Below are 27,317 nucleotides of genomic sequence, written 5' to 3' on the forward strand. Positions count from 1 at the left end.
CCTCCCCATTGTCAAAATTTCCAACAGAAACATGAATAATACTTGTCATCAAGATCATCGAACACTGTAAATGCATTCTACGAACACGAATTACGTACTAGAATTCGTGAAAGAATTTGACCAAATGCCTTCAAAGTGGAACATATGGAAACCATTACTTGCGTTTGTATTCTCACCTAGAATCATGGCAAACGCTAGTGTCTAGTAAGATCAGATGATTGATAATTTACCTTCTTCGTGAAAATATTGCAGCGATTTCATGTTCGCTCAGTCTTTGGTTATGCATTTGACATATCAATCTGCCGGTGCTGTTGATATTGGTACCTGCAATAAACAACGTCCAGTTAAATTGTGGAACCAGATAAGCATAATCTAGTTTCATAGCCTGAAAAAATACATAAGGAACAAGGTCTTCCCCACCACGTTCAAACAAAATAAATGATAACATGCTTTATACAGATCCAGGAAAGTTAAAGTTGAAGGCATCCTTCACCCTTCAGTCTCTCTTTTAATTTTATCACCGTAAATAGACAGCAGACCAGTCATCAGTTCCTTAATGATTTTGCTCAGCCATTTTTGGTGTCCATGAATAGTGTTAAACAACCTCCATCCCTGAAATTCTCAAGCAGTTTGACCAATCCGGCAAGCAAATCATTGTTCATTCACATAGTTACTTCTATAATATCATAGTAAAACCATCAATTCAAAAGAATATCCTACTCATTATATTTTTGTTTCTCAAAAACAATCTCCGCAGGCTGGCATGTTGCATGATTAGCTCTCAACTGTATGGGACCATTACTCACCAGACCATGAAAGCAGCTATTGCAGCCACGTGCATATTGAGAGAAAACAGGTTTAATGATATTGACATTATCAAACATCTATCAATATATTTTATGATTATATAAGTTGAACCAACTAGAGTAATGTAGACGAGATCAAAGAAAATTCTAGATATCTAAACAATATCAATGATATTATCTCTTATAGAGTTTAGTGGAAGGATAAGATGTAGGTAGAACTATCACAATTTGTGACTGTCGTACATACATTAAAATCTTGAAATCCTATTACAATTTCATTAAAAGTTGTATAATCAACAGATGAAAAAGCAAAAATCATTAAGAAGTTATATGAAGCCAAAGCAAAACTAAATTTGAAGTTGGGAATAACTGCAATTCATAACTAATCGGGTGGGCGAATAAGAAAGAAAGAACCAGAAATTGCATATTCTGAAATTCTCTGATCCGCTTGGGAAAGTGATAGCCTTCGCTCGAATCGCCTGGTAATATACTTACGAAAGCCTCCTCTTTGAAATCTGAAAGAAAAGTACACGAATCCCAGCTCATACAATCCACTTCGTTCGACATTAGGGTTTATAAAAACCTTTCGCCGCAGTAGGAAACGAGGTCGGCGGCGGACTGCCGTAGCAGCTCCTTGTCGGATGTCCTTCCGGCGAGAACTTTCCCGAAATTGCTGCTTCCCTTCGATTCGATTCGGAGAGGAGGAAGATTGCTCGCGGCAGGCGAATGGTGTGGGAAGAGTCGAGGGGGTGGATAACTGCCAGGCACTACGAAATAATTCACAAAAGAAATAAAAACTTATAAATCTCGTATATGTATATATATTTAAGGTAAATTTGGAAATACCTTGTTCTATTTTTATTTTTTGTCCCGTTCGTATTAAATTAAAATTTAATTAAAGCTTTAGTTAAATATGCCCTTTTCCTCCCTGGTAGATCATACTTTGAAATTATTCATCAGGCAAATATGAAATAGATCATAACAAATTGGATCGTGCAGAACCATTTGAACTATTTACAGTAGCAAAGAGATTCATCCACTGAGCAAAAACTTGCAAATTGAAGTAATTAGTGGTGCCCTACGTAGGCTTGCTTGTAGCGGCGGAAGAGATCCTCGGTCTGAGCGTTCTTGAAGGCGCAGCAGCCGATGATGTAGATCCAGATGAAGACGACGGCGGCGACGATGAGGGCGACGTTGGCCTTGCGCCACTCGCGGCGTAGGCTCCCCAGCAGCCCCGCCTTGCAGGAGGTGCAGTCGTAGCAGAGCTGATCCTGGTCGTTGCTCCACGCCGCGCAGTCCGCGTCCGCCAAGGGGTTGCTCGGGTTGATCCACACCGTCGGGTTCACGTACGCGTACCCGCACATCGTCGGTGGTTTGCAGCATCCCGACTACACAAAAGGAAAATCAAACTGACACATCTTGATTGCGATAGCAAAAAACAGTTTGAATTAGAAAACGATGGCTTCTGCGGCACTCAGAACTTGTCATTTTCAATGAATTGCTGGAATACCATAAGTTATTAGATGATTTAAGCAATTTTTGAAGGAAAAGAAAAACAGGAAAAACATTTTTTGCAATGGAACGAGCAATGATTGTGGAAACGGAGTGGAAGAAAAGGTAGGTAGAGGTGTACTTTTGTTCTGTTTACACTGACAAGGAAGAACGCAAAACAGGCTTGCAAAACGCGCAAATTAGGGATTTTGGAGGCAGAAATTAGAACTGGCCTCGAGAAGCATAAGATCTGGGATCAGAGATTTTTTAGGAAAAACGCGCAAATTAGGGATTTGGGAAGCAGAAATTAGAACTGGCCTGGAGAGGCGATAGATCGGTCTGGAAGTACTGCTCGGCAGTGAGAAAGGGCTGCTCGCGGCCGAGCCTCTGGCAGACGTCGGAGGCACTGAGGCAGAGGCGGATCCGGGCCCAGTGGTCGACGACGTAGTGGCGGAGCCAGGCGGAGTAGCCGGCGAGGCGGTACTCGCGGTAGGACCGGCCGGGGATGCGGTAAGAGCCGTCAGAGCGGGTGACGACGAAGGCGAAGACAAGGAGAACGAGGAGGAGAACGATGAGAACGACCATGAAGAAGAGGTAGGCGGCGAGGAGGCCCTGTTTGTTCCAGTACGCACCGACGAAGCCAGCGAGGGAGACGAGGAGGAGGAGAACGCCGAGGATAATGACAGGCCAGCGGGCATTCCGGAGGCACTCGTTGTCCTGCTTGGAGGCGAGCCATATGCCGGCGCCGATGACGGGAACGGAGCAGAGCAGGCCGACGAAGTTGAGGAAGGCGGTGATGTTGTTGCTCACGCCCATGGCGGTGAGTGGGCGAAGCTTGCGATCGATCGATTCCTTTCCTTAGCTCAGTAAAGAGCGCCCCGTGCACGTGGGTTGAAGAGACTGGGCAGGACGAAGCGATTCTCGCGTTCGCTGCTACCGCTAGCTTTTTCTCTCTTCTTTTTCCACAGTCGAAGTAGATGACGCTGCTGCGCTGTCATGGGAATAGGGACTCATTTAGAGGAGATATAATTGTAGATAACATGAAAAATATATATAAATTTGAGAATTTTTTATGTCGAATATCTTAAAAGATTAATCTATTTATTGGGAGATTTTATTTATTCACTCGGGTATTTTATTTGGGGGAAAGCTGTAAAAAAAACCCTTTTATTCCGTATAACAAACATAATTAATGATGTCTAAATGATATTGTTTGCGTATCAGTAAGTAGGAAAATTTGTAAGTAACATCCTTCTGTGTGATAAATTATAATTTTTTAATTTATTTTTTTTTAAATGATCGTGAAATCGATTGTCCGTTAAAAGTGGATTTATTTTTTTTGCAGAAAAGAGAAGTAGGAAAATTTGGCCATGAATACGCAATGCTTCAACTTTGCGTAAATGAAATAAAATACGCCTAACGTTGGGTGTAGCAAAAGACAGTCGACTTCGAAAGGTGCACCAAGTGCAGTAGGATTCCCGGCCGACGCGACTAATATCATGGGGCGAGGGCGTCGAGAGTTGTAAATCCTTCCGCTTTGTTTTAGCTCATCTTATCTCTTTCGTGCACGAGACTTTTTCTTGATAGCATTCGGATAAAGCTCAATTCATTGCAATCGACCCATACTTGATAGTGATCAATATCTGATGTTGTATCATAAAATAAAATAGACATTTGACATGACCTCTAAATACTACCAATGGAAACGAATATATTTTAAATAAATTACATCAAACATGGACTTCGACATCTCTCCATTTTGACGATTCAACCAGCACGGTAGGTTAAGCACTTGAGCACTCAAGAGTACTCAGCCTCTTACGATTCAACCAAATTAGTATTGGCATTTAGCAGTCGAGTGATTCAATCGATTGTGCACTTGACTTCCTAACTTAGACTCGGACTCGGACACATGAATCACTCAACAATGAACCAACGAAATCTCAACAACTCGATTTAATCAGTCCAGACTGACAATTTGAAATTATCAATTCAAATAATCTCAATATATAAATATAAATTTATTATAATTTTTAATTCAATAAATAGACCTTATATATCCGAAGAAGATAGTCAAACACTTTAATTCAATATCCTTATTTCATTTCATGTTAATAAATTAGTTCATCGATTTTTTATTGATTCAAATTTTAATAAAAAAATGAAATGTAATATTATTATTTTTATAAAAATCAATACCAAATTAATGTTGGTAGCTAGGTGGGAGATCACGTTTCTAAATGGTCTTGGAATTGGTTTGTTGCTTTCTCATAGATCGTAATTCAGGCTCAAAGCTTGAGTATCCAGTCCAGTCCAAGAATAAGCATGGCAGGCTAAGAGAGGCTGGGCCTCGATCCATCATGGTCCGTGGAATATTTCGATTAAAATTTAACGCGAAATTAATTTTTATGAGCCATTGATCAATTAACAAGGCCATATTATTTTTAATGATTATAAAATTAATGAAATACGTAGCTTGGTCTTCAAGGTTTTGGATGGTCGTCGTCATTCAATCAATCAACTGCAGCAAATTAATCTAGAAGTCGATCGCTCGCTCGCTCGCTCGCTCGCTCGGCGGACCGTACGTCGCACGAAGTAGTCCCAGTGTGACTACCCATCAGAGTCAATCATTTGCAACTTGTAAAATAACATTTTAAAAAAAAACTATTTTCTTTTGTGTAAGAGTTTTTTTTAGTGAAATTATTATTTTCTTACTGGCTTCCTCAACTGCATTCTGAAATCTTTTTAACCGTACCGTTTAACAATTGAATTTTGGTGCTGTTTGGCGTTTGCAACTCAATCATAGCATATTTTTAACAGTAATCTAGTAAATTACTGCACTAATAATTGTTTAACAGACTCGAGTGACTGCCCGATCTAAAAGCCCTATTACTACATTCTTATCATCGACGAACAAGGCGCTTTCGATGGCAGTTAATGCTGATATGGTTGCCACCGCCCAATCTATGGAGTCGTCGCGCGTAAATGAATTTAATTTAATTTAATTTGGTCTCTCCTTCATTTTAGTGCTGGAAACAGCTCATTACCTTCTTAAACAACGTGGGAATCCGGTTCCTTTGACGTTTTAATTAAACAAATAATTTTTAAAAAAACGATGTGGAAAATTGAGTATTCCTTGCTCGAGACGCTTGCTCCAGAAAGCACACAACCAAGCCCTTGTGCCACCTGACGTCATCAGATGACGAGATCATCGTGTGGAAAACGGCTAGCAGTTCATGGCGGACTCTGAGCCGATCAAATCTATAAATAGACCGGCCACAGTCCAATTATTTCGGCGATCCATTAAAGTAGCCTTTGATTTGTTTCTTCTCCATTAATGATATGGCAATCATCAGGGATGCTCTCTCCGGGCTCGTTCTCCGCCTCAAATCCTGCTTCTCCGATCCCCATCTCAAGCGCCGCTTCAGCTTCGGCGCCGCCGACGCATCCGACCAGGACACGTCGCAGTTGCCGCCGCCGCCGGAGCCATTGCCCGAGAGGAGAAGCATAGCGGAGCTGGCGATTCCCGCGGGGCTCTGCGTCGCGCTGTACGGCAGCATCCCGCCCGACGTCCAGCAGGCCCACGCCGCCCTCTTCCTCTACGACCCCCTCGTCGCCTTTATCTGCCTGGGCGTCTTTGCCAGCCTCTTCGCCGTCGTGTACGCCCTCGCCAATCCAGCCGGCGGAGCCGCGGTCGAGTCCACCAAGAACAGGGCCATGGCCCTTTCCGTCGGATTCCTGCTCGTGGCCTTCGTGCTCCGGATCCTGCTTCTCTTGTCGGTGACCTCGATGGGATTGGTGGGGCTCGTACTCCTCTCCTTGGGGGCGGGCGGCGGCGGCGTTGCTCTGTTCCCTGCGACTGAAGGTGGGGGAACGCATAGCTCCGGCGGCCGCAGAGGCGGCGCAGAACCACACTTTCTATGTGGAGAACCAAGTTTGACTCGTAAAATTTTAGTTCCATTTACTGCGAAAGGGGACGAAATCTAAGAACAAAATTTTTTTGGTTTCTTAGATTTCTGATGCCTCGCAAGGTTCATCCTGTGTGTGTGTATCATCACATAAGGGTGAGGAAATCTAAGAACTCTCTCCTTGAAGTCTCCTAGATTTCTATCCCCATTTGGTCCATAGATTTTGATTCTTATTTAAGATAGAATATTGTTATTATTTTCTTCGATTATCATAAAGTCTGTAAAAAAGTCAGAGCAAATGGGCAATAAATGCTCTCTTTTAATTCCTGTTCTTAACTTTGAGAGAATTTTTTTTTCATTAGATCTATTGTTTCGGTGAAAAAAATCTAAACTTTGATTTGATGTGTTTGCACAAAATTTGAAACCTAAAATTTCTTTGTAAGGATCATATAAGTCAACGTCTTCATGCATTAAATAAATCTAATGAAGATAAGAGATCCGTCATTTGGCAAGGATTAAATGAATCAAATATGTGCAGATCCATTAATAAATTAATAATTAAGGACCTGGACAATAATTGAGCTTGAGCCATAGGACCAGGCAAGCATTAAAACCTGAACTTGAAAACTAATCTCTTTAAGACTACTTATTTTATTACGATCGAAACAAATATATTTCTATTTACACTTTTCAAATATTACTTTTTATAGAATTATTATGCTTTATTCATAAAAAAGATCGATCGATCTTGATCAATTTAAAATATTTATTTATTATATATATGTAATCAATGAATAAAATAGATTAGTTGATGTCTAGTGGCTAAATGGGTTAAATGGGAGAATGGTTTGAACGGATTGAATCAATTAAAGTATGCGAAACGCATCGATCTAATCGGTTAGGTAGCCAAGTGAAAAAATTTAAAAAATGTTATATTGATATTTTTTTTTTCAAGTAACAATATAATATATATTTTTTGTAATCCGGTTATTTAATTTTTACGATTCAATTAATTTCGAAGATGATTAATATGATATCATAAATTTTTTAATTAATTATTAAAATAAATTAAAAAATACAAATGTCTAAGAAGTTCTTGTTGTCTAATAGATTCATCCCACCTCTTTTAATGAGTTAAGCAAAAAGAAATTAAAAAAAAGGATAAATTTAGTTTCTTTGACTAGACCAACAGCGCACATGTTTGACTGAGTTGGGTATTTCCTTCCAGATGAAGCTTGTCGTTAAGGTATAAATTATTAGATTTGATAACACATTAAGTCCATTATGATTCGATGACTAGTATAATAATTTGTTTATTAGCTAGCGAGAATGTTAAGGATAAGAGATATTGATTGAAAGGTGTGAATGAAGGTCGTATGAGCCCAAACTACACTTTCCTTTATGGAGAAAGTTTTTCTTTGTGGGGTAGTAGCAGTGAGGGGTTTTATTTTTAAAAAAAAAAAATCAATTTTCTACATTAATGTTAGCACTGAAGTCTAGAAAATATATCGAGGTGTCTTGTACATCAGGGAAAAAATTGCACTCTTCTTAGTCACACGAACAAGCTGAGAAACAACCCTCGAATAAACCTCTGTTTTCATCAATTTGCGTGAACCAAATAGATATTGATCTAAGCTACTAACTTGGTTCGAACAGCAAAATACACTTTAAAAAAAAATGAAAAACTATGAGAGTAAAACAGCCACGGCATGGCAAATGCCCAGAATTCGCATCCACAAACTCAGAGCTTCTTTCTTTTGAGATTTGTCCTTCATCTACCCCATTCAAAATCAGCTCCGAATCTTGCATTGTTTAAACGGAAGGAATTCTCCGGTTTTATAGCATTAGCAAAAGCATGCCAACCCAGAAGATACGGGACGATAAACTGCACAATTTTTAGATCCTTAGATAACAAAACAATAAAATTCATTTTTGAGAGATATTCACGATTGATAAAAGTCAGAAAATAACATATTGGAGCAATACAAAGAGAGGAGAGATGTCATACATTTAAAGCAGAGTTAAGAATGGTGAATTCTGGTTTGCTGATTGGTATGTATATGCTATCATCCATATTCAACAGGCGATTTTGAACACCTACAAAAGAGAGAATACAGAGTAATTTACCATACCAAACCTTCCGGAAGCCAATGGTATAAAAACCATGTATAAATACCAACGAGTATCAACCAGAACAGCAGAAAGGGAAAGAAACAATATGAGCAAATGGGGAATCTTTCAGTAGGATTAACCATAACATAACTATCAAAAATTAAGAATCATTTCAAATAAATGACAAGAATCAGGACAAAAAAAATACTAAAACTAAAACTAGCAAAACCGATTTATGCAGGCTTTGTGGATGTTTGAGTACACAAAAGACTAGCTACTAGTTTGAGGAGTCAAGGGCACAAAACCAAAGAACAATTATGGGCTGTAAGCTTGTATAGCACAAATTGACTGCATATAGGATTTACAAGATTTGGATGGACATTTTTGGTATGAACAAAGGATTATTTACATATGGCCTGGCAGATTGTATTATATGGTAAAAGTATTATTTACATTAAAAATGTGGGGGAATTACTGAGATTAAAGAAATATCCGGTGCCATCTGGAAGAGGTTCAACCTTTAAAACCTTTCTTATCTTGCCTTCCTCACTGCAACAGAAAATAAAGGTTACACTTCAGCAAAGACACTGAATGAGTTACACTTGTAGCCTTGTAGATTCTCATGAATTATGATGTTAACTTGGACATAAAAAAATATATATCAGGAAACCAATTAATGGAAATGTGAAATACATGAATATGAAGATATGTAAACTAGCATAATTATTCAAGCCAAGAAACCTTGTTTATCAATTTTAAGCATTATTTAAGGTTACTTCTACCAGTAATAACGGAGATTGAGAATGTATCTACTGCTAGGATATCTCTCTTGGCAGTCATTCATGAGCTTGGATAGGAAAACAATATCATCTCAACATAAAATTTCTATTTGTATTCACATGATGGAAGATCACATTAATCAACTTTCTAATTGTGAATGCATTTTGAATGCTTCTCTAATCATATAAAGTCTGACTTTGTAACACATTCCGACTGCCTTTACAATGATTCAAAGTGTCTCAACGCTTATGGCTGCTCTCATTGATCTAATAAAGCTGTGTGTTGACAAAAATCATAGACCTAACAAGAAGTAACTAGACATAAAAGAAAAAGGATTTTAGAACTGTTATCCCATCCCTGTTCAAGTAAACTACACTGATGATTTGGATACATACAACAAATTTCTTATCAAGATTCTAGAATATTACTCTCTTCCCTTGAATGGATCATGAAAAAATTCACAAGAATCCTTTGCTCCGAGACTCATCAGATGACCAATTTCAGGTATGGATAAAGAAAATACCTGCATCAATTAACCAAAATGGATATCAAAGTTCACATGTGTTTGTATAAAATACCACAAGAAAGCAAAGATAGATGCCAATAGAGAGTATCAGCAGAAGGAACAGAAACATATTTGGAATTAAGGAGCCAATAAGTTGTACTAATTAGGCATGTTGTTTGCTGCATGCATACTCGATTTCATAAATTAACTCAATGGTGAAGGATCACATCTCCCAGACCATTCAACTAAACTTCACCAAAGGTTAAATTAGTATCAAAAAGGGCAACTTTTTTTCCCTGAAACCCTACTCACCTTAAAACTTTTATGGGCAAAAGTCCTAATAAGGCTCCTTTGTAGTTAAAAAGACTCATTGTAAAGGTCTCATTTTGCACAATACTCTATAAAAGGCCCTTTGCAAATTTTCCTTATAAAAATATCCTTACCACATCACTAGACTCTGGTCATCGGCAGGAATCTCATCAGCCATTAAGCCTCAATGGAATTCAACCACTTGCAGCTGCCAAAAGTTTAGAATAACATGAATCATAGTGCTTACATGCCCGTCCTTGTGTACATAAACATTTTCTAACAAGGGCTGGTTCTGCATAAAAATATGTTATATACATATGGTCCTTTATATGTATTAAGATACCAAAAACCCACCATAGGTCAACCTAAGCAAGACTATTTGGCTGCAAGTAATTAACTCAAGTGCAACTCCACCAGAGCTCGAGCAACTCTTGACTCTTCTACAGTTCTTGTCCCAATGGGTTAGTGTTAAGTCGCTTCAATTCCCTAGTTTAATGGCATTTGTCCTGAACGTTAACTTCTTTCCAACCCTTTAAATTGTGAATAGAGTCTTAAGGAATGAAATCAGTCATCATTCTAGGCGCATATAATAAAATCATGAACTCTTTCCACTTTGTCAGTTGAGCCCTCCTTAAGGACTCTCCCTCTCCCTTACTTTAGAGCCTGTCACTTAAGCCTTTACTCGAGAGTCTCCTACGGGCACATGTATCCCTAGATGGGATAGTGGATGGAACCTAAATTGTTGTTCGTCTTGGTGCCTGGAGGAGTTCTCCCTTGTGAAGGGATGGAATCTGAGTATTCTTATAGAATTACCAAAGGCTTTTGAAAAAGGGCAATTGTCAGAGGGTCGTTTTCACCCAAATAGCTAAATTTCGTAGTGTGTATCATGGCTCTCCCAGCTTTCTTCACAGACCCTACTCTTTTTCATTTTTACCTTATCAAAAAACAAATATTCATTATTTATCCAAGTATTAGGGTGGAAGTTAAACTACGCCGGCCAGCACTCTGAGTTCTTGTTCTTTCTGACTTGAACTGGCTGGAGGATACCTCGTCTATGGCATGCTTGGCTATTGTGATCTTGAATTTCTGCTCTAATCTGGCCTTCCTGTCTGCTTAATTTCACCTTAATTGAATCAACAGAATGACTCAATTTGGAAGGGCAAGGAAAAGAAAGGACAACTAAAAGGAGTGGTGCTCCTGTCAAAGGAAAGAGATGTTCTTCGTTTAAATATGTAATGTTAGATGGCAACTAAAAGGAAGCAATGCCAGCTCTGAAGAAGATTCGAGAGTTTCAAAGCCTACAAAGGCGATCATCTGGCTGCAAGTGGCAAATTTTAGAGAGTAATATTAGGGCCAAATTGAAAAAGGATTTTATGGACATCATGGAAAACCAGGGCCTTCATGAGGCTTTCTGAATAAAAAGGTTTTTTTCAAGGTTTTTGCCCAAATTTATTCCAACATACTGTTGTTCACTTTTTGTTTACTTAATTTTTCTTATCACATATAGAATGAAGAAAATGTATAATCATGGTTTGCAAATTTTTCATGAGCATAAACTTGGTTTGCAATTTTTTCATGAGCATAAATTCTTGGCCCCTATATTTGGATAGTTTTTGGCTCCCAAGGTGAGGATCACAGACGCATCATTTTGACAAACTAGATGATATAAACTGGCATCATTTTATCTGTCGCACAACTTGTGGCAAGAGGCGAAGAAATACGATTATCATAGTGTGATGACATTATAATCCTACACGGAGAAGGAAAAAAGGTGGAAAATTTGCATACTTGCTTTCTGCTCCAATCGTATTGCCGATTTCCCACAGCAGGAGCAAATTGGAGGAGAATAAATCCTTCCTTAGAGACCTTATAAGCTCCCGACTGCAACAATATGACTTAGAACTACCAATCTCACTACAAAATACAAAAACCAAAATTTGACGAGCTCTGACTACAAACTAAGAAACTCACGTCAAGAGGAGCGAACTCAGGCGCTCGCGGTTCCACGGTGAGTGCCGCCTTCCCTTTGTAAATGGAATAACCGACGAAGACCTTCGAATTCAACGCTGAAAAGCGGAAAGCCGAAACAAACAAGATTAAGTTTTTTCCAACGGCGACAAAGTTAGCAGCCCGAAGCGAGGAGCCGATGGGCACCTCCAGGAGGCTTCCGGGAGAAAGACGTAGGTTCCTCAGGAGGCGGTGAAGGAGGGCGACCAGTCAGGCGGTGCTGATCTGAGAAATCGGAGCGGCGGCCACGAACGGATAGATATTTCCGTCGATAGTTATTCGCGACCCCAAGGGCTAGGGTTCTGGGAGCGCAGAGTGTACTGCCTATGAGGGAAGCAGACGAGGAGCGGAAGGGAGAAGGGGAAGCGCAATAAATATGGATAGCGCGAGAAGAAGACGGTGAATGCATCGCTTTGGACGCGCGGCGGGCAAGAACACACCACCGCGTCGGCGGAGATTGGAGCTGCGGCCGCTGCAGTCGGTTCCTGTGAACAGGATGCTTTTGCGACGTTCGCTTCGTTCAGTTTTGCGAACGTGATCCAGTGTTCGCAAATCCGGGTTTCGGTACCCGTTTTCGTTTTGTCCCAACAACAAACGGTTCGAATCGGTTTGGACATTCAATTTTACTTTGATAAACTTTTTCTGTTCTGCAATTCAAAAATATTATATGCAATTCAAAAATATCAGACAAATTATATACAATAAAATGACATTAATAAGGTAACCAAATTCAAAAACTTCCTATGATATTTAAAGAAAATTAAAGGATAATAATGTCAACCAAAGTCAGGATAGTTATATTTTTAAATGTATATGTAAGTTTGGCAAACGAATAAATGAGCAATTGGAACAATGTAGAGGTTAATTAAGGAATGTTGCTACAACGTTAGATTTCCAGAGTTATTAAACATGGTATATATCGCTATTTTTTTATAAAGAAACATGAAATTTATAAGATACATTTTGTTATCAGAGATTTCCCGACAAAATGACAAATCGTGCCTATATTGCAATTCGAAGCAAGGCATAGATATAATTAGTACATTGGATTGCTCACCAAGTCTGAATCTATCTAAATTCCATAAAGCTCTCCCCATCTTTAGTGCCAATAAGACAGACAATAAAAGGCACCAGGAATCCTGGAAAAGGAATGAAAAATGTCTTCACGTAGCCTTCTTCTCCTTTCTTCTCTGGAGGTTCCTCCACTTGAGGAATATCTGGAAAGAAAGTCCTGAGAAGACCATTACCACACTCGTCCACTGCTTGGGTGACAAGGGGTTGCCACTTATCAATGACGATACAACAATGCTAACAAACTTCCGGGTGGTGGTGATGGTTGTGTTGGCAAGGGAACCAAATTGACTTATGGTCAAGAAGATAAAGTTTTGTCCCACTGCGCCACAGAGACAAAACATAAGGATGTCCCAAGCTGCCTCCGGGTGCTCCTGGCAGAACCTCACTGCCTCATAACCACTTCCATTAGGCCAGCCAAACATGTAAATAACATTGTAAATGGTTCCCCAGAAGTTCATTCCAAGCATGATCTCCCAAGCAGATGTCTTTGGGAACCTAAAAAAATATTGATGTAGTTATAAGTTATGGTGAACTTTGTATACAAATAGCTAAGACAAATTTTAGATGCACTACTAGTTATTTTGTTGCATATCATCAAGAAATATTAAGTACCTTGCTTTTATAGAATCCTGAGTGGCATTTGTGAAACCGTCAAATGCTAAATTCAGGAAGCAAAGCCCATAGCCAAGTGGAGCATTTGGGTGAGCAAGCTTCTTTATGGTTTTTGAGCTAGTCTGTAATCAATTGAATCAAGCAATTCAGTGGCAAAGTTATTGTGAATACATTTGGTAATTGAAGTGCATGAACAGTTCAAGAATCCAAATGCAGCCATGTGAATCTACATCACAGTTTCTAATGTTGGTGGTAGCTCAGAAGATACTCAGAAAAGCCTAGAACATTGAAGACAAAATATCTTGCACCGCCACTCATGAGCAATCCGTCATCAGAAAGAAAGAGGTGTGAATTCATAAACAAAACATGTCAAATGTATTAAAATTTTTTTGATATATCCACTACTTGTTATCCATTGCGGTTAGGCATTCAAATGTGTATCCCAACGTGAGGGATTAATCCCCAAGTATGGAGAAAATAAAATAAATAAAAATCAATGCTAAAGAGATTTAAGAGAATTTGTCTAACCTTCAAAAGTGCAAATGAAGATACCCCTCCAGCAACAAGGAAAGTGCAAATGTATTCTGGAATAGTATATTTGATCCCGTATACAAGGGCTCCCATCAGCATAACTATGACATGAAAGCATAGTTACTTGTTCAGTGATCATTTTGAGAACATCCTTAATTAGGAAAAAATGGTAATTATCTAAAAGGTTAAGTAAGCACTCTACTCACCAGGAATCATCTTTGTAGACTTTGCCAACACCTGTTATAAACAAACTCAATACTCTTAGCAGTCTATAATCAAGTGGCATTAAACAGTAAAGCCAATAAAAAAATTTCAGAAGTATAATACATGATCCATTCATGATACGAACAAGGGAATAAAAAATACTTGAGAAGTGAATTTAAAAAGAAAAAGAAAAAATGAGGTGATTTTATGTCACATTACACAATTAAGCAAATGAGTAGACCATGTCAATTATGCAGTTACTCATTGCTGGTTATGCCCAATCACAAAGATAAGATAAAAGGAACATGTTTCCACAAATTCACACTCAGGATAGTTTACAGTTCAAATATCAACTACTTTGTTATTGAATGGGTTAGTCTGTTAGAGAAACAATGAGGGGCTAATCTGACTTGAACCCTGACCACGCGGACAATGCCAACAAACCTCAAGTTCAACTGACTCACAACTCCAACCCTACACAACGCACAAGCCTGACTAAGTTCATCCAACCCTAGACTCCTACCTGAGGCATGGGGCGGCAACAATCAACTCAAGCCAAAGAAGCTGAATTTGGCACCAATATTATGAACTCAGTGTATCTGGATTAGGCACATCTTGATTACCTCATTTCATTTTATATGTTTCCTCTTAGCTTTTTTCCAGTATTTTCAAGCATGCTTAGCAATTATCCTTAAATGTCTCCAAGAAGTCAAGATATAGCTTTAACTATCTCCTTGATTCACACATTAGATTTTTTTTTAAAAAAAAAAAAGGAACAATCGTCATTACTTATTTATAAATATTAGCATATGCTCCTTGTGAAGATGGTTTTTTCACCTACATTGTAAATTTTCTCTTGGAGGGTTCTAAGGTCTCACCGGACTTTGAGTTTTCTCTCATTCATGGATCCAATGTGAAAAAATAATGCCTTATAGTAATTCATTTTCTCACACCCTTGCTTGATCTATAAGAGCATTTTCTTTTTATTTCTTTTCTTTGTCTCTAAGTTTAAAGGATTTAATGCTTGCAATGATGTGGATCTTGTCTTTATTGTCAAACACACAAATTGTTCGTCTTTCATTTAATCATACAAGCATGTTAAAAATCAATGTGTAATTTGTTGTTAAAGGTCCTTGATAATTTGTTCACTTCCACAATTCAAACAACGACTTTAAACATCACTGTAAGTCTTCCAAACAATACCATAGGACTAGATTGGAGCAACCAGAAATCTACCTTATTAGATATCTAATAACTCCTATTTCTCTATATTGACTAGGGAGTGGAACGATAGGAAAGCTAGGGATCACAATTCATCAACCATACTAAATTGACTTATTAACATTTTTAAAGTATCATAAAGAGCACCTCTGACTAGTATACAATTTGTTGAAAAAGGCTACACTTTTTTCCTGAGTATTACACACGAGTTATCACTGCTAAGATACTAACTTGTAATTGCTAAATTCATAGTTGAACTAATTAGACTATAATGCCCCAAACCAACAGACATGATAATAACTATATAAATTAGAAGCTAGCAAACAGAGGGGAAAACAGCAAGAGTTGGACAATCTAAACTTACTTGTGCGGGATAACTAATATACTTCAAGGCTTCAATTCCCATAGCTGGACCGATGGTATTAGTGATGCTCGGGCTCCAGTAGCTCCGTAATGGAGCTCCCCCAGACGAACTCTTCGACCACAATTTTATCACTGTCCAATTAATCATTACCCGAAACAAAATGAACCCATAAACAATTTCACATCACTCCAAATTAACAAGAACGCACAAAATTCAGCAATGAACATACTGATAAACGACCACACGAGGCAAACCACGTTCTGCGCCAAGTTTAAAAAGGAGAGGTGCTCGAACCGCTTCCCGTCCGGACCAAACAGCTTGGTCGATCTGAGACATAGGAAAAAAAGGAACAAAGACTCGTCTGTCAAAACCCTAATAGCAGATCCAAATGTCCGTTCGAAAGATGAAGGATCAATTTGGGATGGTATGGAAAATACGGGGCAGACAAAAGAAAAAACGGAAGGGGAACCAGGATGAAGGGTCAGTGCTCACACAGTTTCTTGTAGGACACCCTGGTAGATGTAGGCGGACCATATGCCAGAGACGCAGAAGGCGAGCAAGAAGATGCGCTCAAAGCCAGCAGCGGCGCCGTGGAATTCCATCTCCCGGCGGAAGATCACCTCCGTGAGCACGCTTGCGATAGATGAGGAAAGGAAGGTTCGAGCTCGAGCCCGAGAGAGAGACGGAAAAGTGAAGGGAAAGAGGTAGATCCCATTGCGTTGGTGGAGACCGTCATGCTCATAACCCGGGACGAAGGCTGAGGGGAGGGGAGCAACGTCAGATATTCCACGTGGATGTATGTCATTGGGTAGAACACGAAGCGTGAGACTTCATTGGTCGAAGCGACGTGTTACATGGCAATTGTAAGCGACGTGGCTCCTGGTTTTTTATTGGGCATAACCGTTTTTGCGTGTAAGAAAAATTTTGACATGCATATACAAAAGACGATATTTAATAAAAGAAAATCCATCTATCGATCGCTCTTCCTCCTCCATCATCACACACTCTCCGTCGACGCAGGCCGCGACGTGGATCAGCAGGGGCGATTAGGGCGGCAGTCGAGAACGCCGGCGAAGCGAGTGAGGCGTTCGACCTCCGTCCCCGGCTTCGCCTTGATGAGTTGGTGCCTGGGAATGCCACCAGCCGTATCGAGGCCCGACTGCACGAAGAAGGCTCCGTTCATGTACAGGTCGTCCTCCGACCGCCAGTTCCAATTCTTCCACTCGGATTCAGCCGCACACTCCCTGTGCGTCACCTGCCAAATCAACATATATGCTATTAATCATGTCATAGATTAGTTATCGCAAGGCATCAATTAATCACCTCTTTGGCGGCTTGATTTGGTGGGCCGAGAAATCGGTTGCCTTGGCAGATGATGGTGGGGTGCATGCTGCCGCCGACGGCGTACATCAGCCAATGCGTGTAGTCGTTGTTGACCACGTGTATGAATCCCCATCGGCACCTGAAATTAATCAGTTGATCAACAGTGCAAAACAAAAAACAAAAAATCTCTGAAAAATTGAAGGATTTCAGCTAATTCCTCACCTTGGCATCCTCTGCACAAGGCCGTGCCCAAAGTGGTTGTACGCGATCGTCACCTGCATCTTAGCATCCGCTGAATTCGAGTCGCTGGCGCCCAACAAGATCACCTAAAATTTCGACACACAAATTAGTTATTTGTTGGCAAAATTGATTTGTATTCTTCTTTTAACTGTATCGAGTTAAATGTTGATCACGTCATTGTGGCGGGTAAGGTGGCAGTTGGAGATGGTGATGGCGGTGGAGGCCTCGATGGCGTCGATGAGACCGTCGGCGCAGTTGAACATGGAGATGTGGTCGATCCAGATGTTGGAGGCGCCGAAGATGCTGATGCCGTCGCCGTCGCTGAGGGTGCGCATGCCCCAGTGGTGCTCGGAGTCGCGGATGTTGCCGCCGGAGCCGGGTTTGATGTCGTGGATGTGCAAATTGTGGACGATCACGTGCTGCACGAACTGGATGGTGAGCCCCGCGCCGTAGGCGATGTGCACGTCGGCGCCCCGCCCGTCGATCGTCTTGTAGCTGTTGATCATCAGCTCCTGCTGCAGGCGGATGAGCATGTCGCGGGCGAAGACGATCCACAGCGGCGCGGCGCGGGTGACGCCGTACCGGAGCGTACCGGGGCGGGGGTCCATGAGGTTGTCGTCGGAGGGGTCGGTCACCACGAACATCCGCCCGCGGACGCCGCCCAAGGCGGTGCCGCCGAACCCCTTCGCGCACCGCGCCAAACTTTTGCGATCGCTCGCCCAATCCGCGCGGCACCGCCAGCATTGGTCGATGGGATTCGTCGCGAAGCACAGGCCACCTCTCTTGCCTTTACCCTGGAGGCTTCTCCTTGTTCTGTTACTACTCGGACTGCAAGTTTAACGTAACAATTTGGTTACTTGTAAGCCTCTGTTTAACTAAATTAGTAATTTGCAGTTACTCACAAACTGGCTGCGGCCGCATTGAAGCTGTTAACGACCGTCTCCGGATCGGAGACGTAGGCATTCAACGTGTTGTTGCGAGCCTCAGCCGCGCGATTCTGCCAGTAGTCGTCGAAGAAGGCGATGTGGCCGTAGGGCAGAGTAGCAGAGGCGAGGAAAAACAGAGAGAAAGACAAGAATTTAAGACGAAGCTCCATTTTGTATATATTAACTTGAGATCTACCAAGTTAATCAACTCTTTTTTCTGTGCTTCGAATCTCTGTGGAACTCTGTGGCTTATGCCTCGATCTCAACGGTGGTTGAAGCTTGTTGTGTTGATCGATTGAGAGGGTGGAGGATGTGTTTATATATATGAGGGGAGAGGTGTTTAAATTAAAGAGTTCGTTGGCCAGATGAGAAGACAGAGTTCGTTGGAGGGTGTACAAAGATAAGTTACAGCCATTATTTGAGAAGATTAATTAGGGCGCCACTACAGAGAGCCTTTTCCAGTAATGTTAAAGATCGAAGCAATACAAATAGAAAGCAGTTATTTTTAGAATAGCTTCGAAGTCGAAAGAAGAAAATTCACGGGTAGGCAATCAGCTCGAACACACACACTTATTTTAAGTCGACAGAAATCGTAGTTTTAACCCAACGCAAATTTCAATTTGTATCTAAATGCCACTTTCTTTCCCGTGTAAAAAAATATGTTCACAAATTTATCACGTGATTATTAAAGCAATCCGCAAAAAAAAAAAAAGGAAAACAAATGAACATGGCAAAGGCACCACCAGGTCTATGCAATTAATTAAAAGCGATAAAAGGTATGAGCTGTCACAGAACACAAGATGGTTGTCTATGCAACTTTAGTATTTTTAACACGATCGGAAAATATTTACCGAGCCATTGGGTTGACCTTGCTACTGCGTTATTGGCAAAGCTAGTATCCCAAAAGCCAATGCCTCGCTTACTGATCATAAGGCGTTCAGTGTCTGCCGGTGTTAGCGCATGTTTCACACGGTTTTCCACTCTGAATTTCATCAATCAGAATCATTGCCAGGGTCGATGTCCATAGGAGCGCTACTCTTATAGTCGGCCATTGCTTCCCTGTACCGTTTAGTATCAGCCTTGGCCATTGACTCATAAGGTTCCTTCTCTTCAGCTGCACAACCAAAGTCACGAACCAATATAAGAAATCAGTCGCTCTTTCTAAGCTAAGTGAGGTAAAGATTAGGTCCCGACAATTAAAACCAGTACAACACAACAAAACCACAAACTTCAAACTGTTTGTGTCAGGATTTAGTTACATTTTGTGTACACGGTATAGTTTCCAAACAGGTAAATAATACTAAATCAAAACGTGATTAAATTTATATACTAAACAAAAATATTTCCAGCCCTACTAATATGCTCCAAAGAAAAGGCCAACCTATTTGATCTAATATGCCCAACTAATTCAAACTGAAAATTTGAACTTAGAAGTCATTCAGGATCGTGTAAAAATGCACCAATCTTAAAACCATAAACATTGGAAATCCAGCCCTGACCCAACCTTAATATGTCAACGTCAAGGTTTTTTCACTTTTCCCTATAAAGGTATCGTGTTGGATTTTTGGAATAAAAAAATAACAAATATGAATTTGGCAAAATCAAACTAAGTAATTCTATAAATAGTAATTTCTTGGACAAGCAATTGATGTATCTAGAGGCAGCACTATGAACATTGCACAAGCATCGAGTGAAAAATAAAAACGCCAAAAAGAGTTGAGAGTTTCCCAAGCAAAGCCTCACCAGTCATTTTTTTCCATCTCTCACCAAGGGCCCTTCCAACATCTGTAAATGACATCCCTGGATTACCCTTCTTTAGATTCTGTAAAGGAGAATCAGTCAGTCATCTATAAACAAAACAGGAATAAAAAGAAAAAGAACAGCTTAAGCAAAAAACCCTTTCATAAACAGTGGAAAATTAACAATAAGTAAATGAGTGAATTATGTGAAAATTACATCATACTTGGTTAAAGTTAACTGCAAAATAAACCAACAGCAAAAGCTCCAACTAACTAATTCACTAAAAATTAAAAGATTCACTTAGTAAATGCAACTTACATCTCTTTCAGCATTTGAGAAAAACATAAAACCAGACATTGCCCTTTTGGGGGCATTAGGATCCTTCTTTTTCTTTGGTTTTCTCTTTTTTGAACTTTCTTCATCAGCATCCCTGGTTTTCCCCTTGGCAGATGGTGCCTTCACACCAGCAGCTTCCTTTTTTGACTCTTTGGTGGATGGTTTCTAGATTAAATGAATAACATATGGTTTAGCAATCAAATAGAACTCAGTAGATTATATGACAAGTTCCTCAGCATCCACTTGATGTAAAGTGAAAATGTAAACTTCGTCAGCAAAAGTATTGAAAAATAAAGCAACAATACCCCCTCAAACCTACTTTTTCTCCCCCACTTTCACTAGCATCGGACTCCTCATTCCCAGAATCATCTGTAGGAGACCCACTATCATCTTTTTCAGCCACAAAATCTTCATCCTACAAGCAAACTAAAACATAAGCAACCATCACAAGGTAAATTGGTACCCAACAAATATATATGCAACAAAACTTGTGGCACCTCTTCATCGCTTTCATCACCCGCAGCATTCTTTATCCGTTCAAGATGTGGATCTACAGCATCATCATCATCCTGAAGAGCAGCTGCAACTCCATTGGTTGTTTGAGCATCCGTGAGATTCAATATTTTCATACCCTTTGCCCTAGATGAAAAAAAATAAGAGTTAGGAGTTAAGGAGACAGAAAACATAGCCATATATCGTAGTGGAAGTAATGAATGAAGACCTACTTAATAAACTCAATGAGGTGATTATATTCATTCCTTTGGATATTTCTGAAGAGGTGTTCTTGATCATTTTTAAGCTTAACGAGGAGATCAAAATAGTGGGATGCCACGCTTGAACCACCTGTACCATGCCTCTCAAATTCGACAAAATCAATCTGCATGATATGAAAATTCAGATATAAGCCACGGGCATAAGGAACAAAAGACCACCAAAGTAATGATTACAACCTATTCTCCCAAACGAAAACCACTCTTTCTTTTTTCCATAAAAAAATAAATATGCGGAAGAAAAGGAAAGTCAAACATAGGAAGAGAATAAACATGGTTGGATTGGTGGAGAAGCAGCAGGAAAAAAAGGAAAATAAAAGCAACAATTTACTGCCAACAAGTACAAAATGAAAAGGAAAAAATGGTGATGAAGAATTTTTGCCAACTACATCAGGTAAAGAAAGTACAAAATAGACTGCGAATAATAAAATAGATGTGTGGGGTAACTAAAAAATAATTTAAAACAAATAAATAAAGTTACTTTCCAGATGCAATTTGGCATAGCTCTATTAGATGATTAAAATGAGAAAAAAAAAGGTTAAGATGACATGGATATATTCAACGGCGCAAATAAATTCTATAATTAGAAGCACTAGAATCAATTAGAATGGAATGTGGAAAGGGAAAAAAGAAACATTTTAGTTAATTTAATAAAAAATGATTAAATTGATTTGACTATCATTAGTGATAGAACCTTTGAATAAAACACAGTAGAGGATTTGATCCACGTAATCAACTTCAAGTTGTTGAGATAAATACAGTTTGATTATGATGATGACATCAGTTAAACAAAAAGACAATATTTACCTCATCATGAAGAATGAGTGTCGGAGGTTTTGGGAGAAAGAAGAATCCTTTTTCAAGTGGATAAAGTAATCCATCTTCAGCTTTAAGTGATGATTTAACAGCATATCCATCCTGACAACTTCGGAAAGAGCCTGGCCTGGTTACCTTGGCTCCAGATAGACCACGCAAGACCTTGGTGAAAACCTCATGAATTAAGCCCTGAAGATATGGGGTCAGATAAAGAGTTTAGCAAGTTCTGAAAGTTAACAAAAGATGAAATAATAAGTGCATTGGAACATTACCATATACTATGATACATTATACAGTTGGTAACTTCAAAAAAGGAAATAGGTACCACTTAGTTAAAAAAGAAAGGAGCGGAACTAGAATTAGAATACACAGTTCTACAGTTTGCATCATGCACTGGAAGAAAAAACAACAACAACAACAACATGAGTACACACATGTTTACCTACTAAAATTCACCAAAAAAATTTAAGCCTTCGCCGTTGGCTTATTAGTAAAATAAAAGAAAAAAAATAAACATACCACCAACTGAGTGTTAACAAAAAGGGAGTTACCTTGTATGAAGATTCTAACTTGTCCTTGTATCTGGTAGTCAAAAGTTCCTCAGATAAGGCCAGGTCTCTATCCACTACATTATCTGCTTCAAACTTTTTAAGAAGAAAGAAAGGCATCAGTAAATTGAATTAAAAATAATGTTGGTGACAAATCACAATTATGATAAGATGATGCAAATACCTGAATGACTATATGTGGGTACAATGTTTGTCCTTTCCTGATTGGTGGATCAAGGGTAATTATAACAAAGGTATGCTGGTTGGACTGCAAAGAGAAAAAAAAGACAACTAAAATTATGTTCAGAAATTGAAAGTATAATTTTCTTTCTTTTGTCTAACAGGAGACACCATGAAATTGAAAGAAAAACACAATAAGATGGTAAAAGAAACACCACCTTTGGTAATAGGAAAAGTCTGACAACACTGCTATATTGGATTTTAAAATCAGTCGCCAGTCCCTGAAGCCGCAAGAATGAGAAATGGAGTTCCACGCTGTATCTCCCTCTGGAACACACATATTGCACCAAAATTTATATAAAAGTATGATAAGATCAATAATGAATCTACAGACCAAATGAAAGCGCTAGCAGAGAACCTACAGCCATGCTGGGTGAATTCGCTAGTTAGTTCTATACCTGGGTGTGAGGATTGCAATTCCCTCAAATGTGACAACAGCTTCTTCAGATGAACCAACATCAGTCAGTGACATAATCTTGTCTAGGAAAACCTAAATCAAAACGTAATCATTCAATTAGTACAACAATAACAATAAGAGGACAGGATATCACAAAAACACAAACAAATTTTACCTGAGCTGGAGGGCGGTTTTCATCACCAATAAACTGTGTATTTGATGTAGGTATATGAAAACTTATATCCATCAGAGAATCTTTCTGAATATCAAAAGAAACTAATAATCATAATCATTAGATTTTTCAAGAAACAAAGTTCATAGAACATTGTCAAAACAAATTAGACTAACTTGAGCTTGCAACAATACTTATATACTATTATCATCAACAAGTTCAAGAATGAAACTTTCTTTAAAAATCATAGACTAGCTGCAAGTATAGATGACCACCTCTGTTGCTCCAGTAGTATCATCCACATGGAACTCCATATAGACATCAGTTTTTCCTTGAAGCTGGGTTTGTGCAACATCTGCTAGAGATACCTCAAATGCTTGCTTTGAACCAACTAAAAACGTAAGCATGTTTCCTGAGATGAAAACAAAAGCCGATTTTTCTTAGGAACTAATGAACCACTAAGTAAATATGAGAACTTTTTGCATGCAAAACACCATCAAAATAATTGAGAAAAGTTGACAACAGCAAGTGTAAAACAAGCAAAGTTGATCTGCTTAACAAGGTAACATTATTGAAATCTGCTTCACAAGGTAACATTATTCATTTATATTTAAATAAAATCTGCTTAACAAGGTAATACCAAGGTAATATTATTGAACAGCCACTAAATCCAAAAACAACTAACAAAAAACAAGTATAGAAGAAAAGGAAATTAAGTGAGAATGTTAAAAATGTGATGTCTAAAAGAAGAAAGGATGAGGAGGTCAACCAGCCACCTGCATCACAATTGAGACCTCTAATACTTGGACTCTTTGTTTATGTCTTAATATCCACATCAGCTACCAACATTCAGAAAGTGGCACTCCAAGTGGATGCTTGATGTTTCTATTGATCATGTGGCAAAAACATTTAGAAATAGTCATGTTGGACAATTGGATCCACACCATACTCGTACTTGAGCCCAAGTAACATACAGTGAGTCAGACAAAGATAGCATGAAAAATTTTTAGATATGGAACCCTTAAATCTGTTGGAAGACAGCGAACTGCATGATAAGTGAAGTAGCTAATGGGTCTCTAAACTTTGGAAAGAACTCCATCTTACCCTCCACAAAAAAGGTATCATTACAGGAGGGAAGGAGGGAAAGGATTGGTTACTGGAAGTACAAGTGTGCCAAAAAAGGTTTCATGTTATAGTGAAGCATAATGACCCGGACTACTGGAATAATTCAGGGACAAAAAGAAGGGAACTAACCATTTATATCAATTTCTCCCCAATTATGACCGTTGGTGGAGAGTTGCTTCTCCTCTGCTGCTACACCAATGTTCTTCTGTATGTAGTTTGTCAAGTTGCTGACATCCTGAAGGGAATGATAAGACAGAAATTAATTATCAGAAGGACATTTAATTTATTAGAACTTCTTAATAAAGGGTTCAAAAATGGTTCACTGCAAAAGCAAAAAATAATTAAATAATTTACAATTAATTCCATTTTTCAACTTTCTTCTCACCTATTATATAAAATATTATCCAATTAAGTATAAAGATTGTTTTCAGGAAAATAAAATAAATGACAAAATACCAGTGCACATGTTCCTTACAACTCCTCATATAGTTATATATATAGGCTCTAAGCTGTAATCTAAATTTCCATTCTCACTTAAGCAATGTAGTGATGTATGGTTACAACTTCCATATTGAAAGCACTTTGACCACTAACACACAAAAGTTAAAAGAGTATTGTTTCCACAACTCATGAAGTAGGGACTTGAACCTCTAAACACCAAGGCTTGGCTCAATATTTGGTGCACTTAACTGATGTAACCATTGCTCATTCATTTGAATACTAGGAAACTTGCATTAACTCATTGTCATCTCATCAACGCTTTGGAAAAGGATTAGGCTTTACGACCAGCTTAGTTTTGATCGCATTCTTACGCCTTCAAGAGCAGAAATTGACTACTAATTTTCAGTGTGAAAACCAAAACCAGATGATCAAGTTCACTGAAGCACAAAAAAGAAAAGAAAAAAGATGACTCATTTGAAGATTTGAAGAAACAGACAAGTAAAAAATAAGTTAGCTTAAAAAGAAATAAGTCTGCCATATGTTCACGGATGGCAAACTTCTCATCTAAGGAAACAACTAAACCTGTTCCCGAAATCCAATGAACTTGTAAAACAATCCATCTTTAAGTCTAACACCAAGTTGGAACGCCCTAGGAACTTTCATCCAAGTGACACGAGAAATATCTGCTTTCTCAATCTCAATGATCTTTCCACCACCTTGCTTTCTCCAAGCAATACCACCTGGATGCACTTTCAATTGCCCTGGATTCTGCAGTCAAAACATGCCAATGTGAAATGCATCAGAATAGCTGTTCAAAAATACGCCCAGCACCAAACTAAAACTTCATAGAAAACAAAAGTACAGCGAAATTGAAAGAAAAAACGCGTGATTAGGTTTCACAGCAACAAAATAATCTATCCTAGGAATCCTATTGGTCTTTGAGAACTTAATCTAATCTAGATATAAAATCCTAGCGAATATTAGCCTTTGCGAAAATCAATAAAGGGAGGTCCTAGGCCAAGGCTTTGGTAGTACCTGTGAAAAATCCACCCAGACCCAAGCAAATTATAAGGATAAGAGCAAGAAGCAGAGAAGGAACAATAACTCATAAACTAACATACCAAATTTTTGCTAGATGTAAAAAAGTGTCAAAAGACAATCTGACCAAACAAATAACGCAAGTAACAAATCTCTCTCTATCAAACTCTCTTAGATCATATTCGCGCGTACACAAAAAAAAAAAAACTAGATTCAAACAACACAACATTAACGTATTTCACATAAATGTCGACCAAATTTCTTTACTTGTTTAGCAAATGAAACTCAGCTAGATAAACACTCGAAAGTCAGACAAGAACCACGCCAAAAATCCATAGCAAAAAAAGACTAAATTGAATATACATATACATATATCGGGAAGTAGGGAAATTTGATTCTTACAGTTCCACCACGGCCTCCGAGGAGGATGTTCGAATATAGTTGTCCATCAGTCATTGTTCTCGCTTTATGAAAGAGTCGCCAACGCGTGCTCGTTCTCCGAGTGAACGAACGAGAAGGAGAGGGCGACAAAACGGTAGATCGACGTCGCAAGCGCGTGTGCAATATAGCGACACGAACAATATGATAATCGAAGGGGGTCAACAAACAGGATCGAAGGAACGTAGGAAGCGGCGGCAACACAGGATGGAAGAAGAGAGCGGAGGCGGCGGGGCGGCGATACAAACGATCGGACTGAAGCTGGAAAGGCGGTAGAGTGGCCAACCGGTGAATCTGCGACTAGGGTTTGCGGAACGCCTTGTTTGTTTTGCCTTGGACAAATTTTATCCGTAGGATCACAATTCTACGACGCGTGATCCTGCTTGGTAAAACTATTTATAAGAAATTTAAAAAAAACTATTATATTCCGCGCCTTTACCAATTACCTCACGTAATTTCACCATTACATTGTGCCATTTAGAGCATGTCTTATATTTTTAAAATTTAAACGATTTTATAAAATTTTCATATAAATTTACAATTAGAGTTAGATATAGTATATTTATTCAATAATAATACCCATATACTTCTAAAATTCTCTTAATTCTGATCATATTTAAATTTGAATATTATATGACCACTCAGTAAATTTTAATCAAAATTCATTGATATTCATATAAACTTCAAAATCTAAAATTTTGAATGACTCAATAGACTTCTAGAAATCATTAGTCATGTTTTGGATTAATTTTAATATGCCTAAGGTCATTAGAGAGTATTAACCAAAACCCACTAATAGTTATACAATGTCTATATTTTAAAATTTTAGATATTGTTAGAATT

General features: G+C 38.9%; 5 protein-coding genes and 1 pseudogene across 5 annotated transcripts; all 6 read right to left on the reverse strand.

Moving 5' to 3' along the window:
* Window positions 1-17: 17 nt before the first annotated feature.
* On the reverse strand, window positions 18-1,842 carry LOC141837197 (uncharacterized). The gene is made up of 5 exons (XM_074724640.1): window positions 1,809-1,842; window positions 1,390-1,573; window positions 1,221-1,321; window positions 231-324; window positions 18-64 (listed from the first exon to the last, which is right to left on the reverse strand). Exons 1-5 carry the CDS (start codon window positions 1,840-1,842, stop codon window positions 55-57), a joined length of 423 nt encoding a protein of 140 aa, XP_074580741.1. The 3' UTR covers window positions 18-54.
* Window positions 1,771-3,331, reverse strand: LOC141841483 (tetraspanin-2). The gene is made up of 2 exons (XM_074729656.1): window positions 2,616-3,331; window positions 1,771-2,194 (listed from the first exon to the last, which is right to left on the reverse strand). Exons 1-2 carry the CDS (start codon window positions 3,111-3,113, stop codon window positions 1,874-1,876), a joined length of 819 nt encoding a protein of 272 aa, XP_074585757.1. The 5' UTR covers window positions 3,114-3,331; the 3' UTR covers window positions 1,771-1,873.
* Window positions 3,332-7,784: 4,453 nt separating this feature from the next.
* On the reverse strand, window positions 7,785-12,417 carry LOC141840808 (single-stranded DNA-binding protein WHY1, chloroplastic-like). The gene is made up of 7 exons (XM_074728877.1): window positions 12,066-12,417; window positions 11,883-11,977; window positions 11,700-11,792; window positions 9,526-9,620; window positions 8,793-8,866; window positions 8,214-8,302; window positions 7,785-8,090 (listed from the first exon to the last, which is right to left on the reverse strand). Exons 1-7 carry the CDS (start codon window positions 12,325-12,327, stop codon window positions 7,977-7,979), a joined length of 822 nt encoding a protein of 273 aa, XP_074584978.1. The 5' UTR covers window positions 12,328-12,417; the 3' UTR covers window positions 7,785-7,976.
* A 477-nt stretch (window positions 12,418-12,894) lies between these two features.
* Window positions 12,895-16,625, reverse strand: LOC141841100 (UDP-galactose/UDP-glucose transporter 3-like). The gene is made up of 7 exons (XM_074729221.1): window positions 16,417-16,625; window positions 16,154-16,251; window positions 15,925-16,055; window positions 14,342-14,372; window positions 14,133-14,236; window positions 13,605-13,726; window positions 12,895-13,487 (listed from the first exon to the last, which is right to left on the reverse strand). The coding sequence occupies exons 1-7, from the start codon at window positions 16,524-16,526 to the stop codon at window positions 13,082-13,084; spliced, it is 1,002 nt and encodes a 333-aa protein (XP_074585322.1). The 5' UTR covers window positions 16,527-16,625; the 3' UTR covers window positions 12,895-13,081.
* A 332-nt stretch (window positions 16,626-16,957) lies between these two features.
* LOC141841099 (pectate lyase-like) lies at window positions 16,958-18,583 on the reverse strand (annotated as a pseudogene).
* A 558-nt stretch (window positions 18,584-19,141) lies between these two features.
* LOC141841098 (FACT complex subunit SSRP1-A) lies at window positions 19,142-26,763 on the reverse strand. The gene is made up of 16 exons (XM_074729219.1): window positions 26,439-26,763; window positions 25,581-25,766; window positions 24,687-24,792; window positions 23,708-23,844; window positions 23,436-23,519; window positions 23,262-23,353; window positions 23,022-23,130; window positions 22,808-22,891; window positions 22,627-22,719; window positions 22,067-22,264; window positions 21,215-21,366; window positions 20,987-21,128; window positions 20,809-20,904; window positions 20,472-20,654; window positions 20,157-20,235; window positions 19,142-19,527 (listed from the first exon to the last, which is right to left on the reverse strand). Exons 1-16 carry the CDS (start codon window positions 26,490-26,492, stop codon window positions 19,406-19,408), a joined length of 1,917 nt encoding a protein of 638 aa, XP_074585320.1. The 5' UTR covers window positions 26,493-26,763; the 3' UTR covers window positions 19,142-19,405.
* Between the last annotated feature and the right edge of the window lie 554 nt (window positions 26,764-27,317).

The sequence above is a fragment of the Curcuma longa genome, chromosome 11 (assembly GCF_044706935.1).
Source record: "Curcuma longa cultivar G26 ecotype Majalengka, Jawa Barat chromosome 11, ITB_CL_G26_1.1, whole genome shotgun sequence".
Classification (NCBI taxonomy): Eukaryota; Viridiplantae; Streptophyta; class Magnoliopsida; order Zingiberales; family Zingiberaceae; genus Curcuma; species Curcuma longa.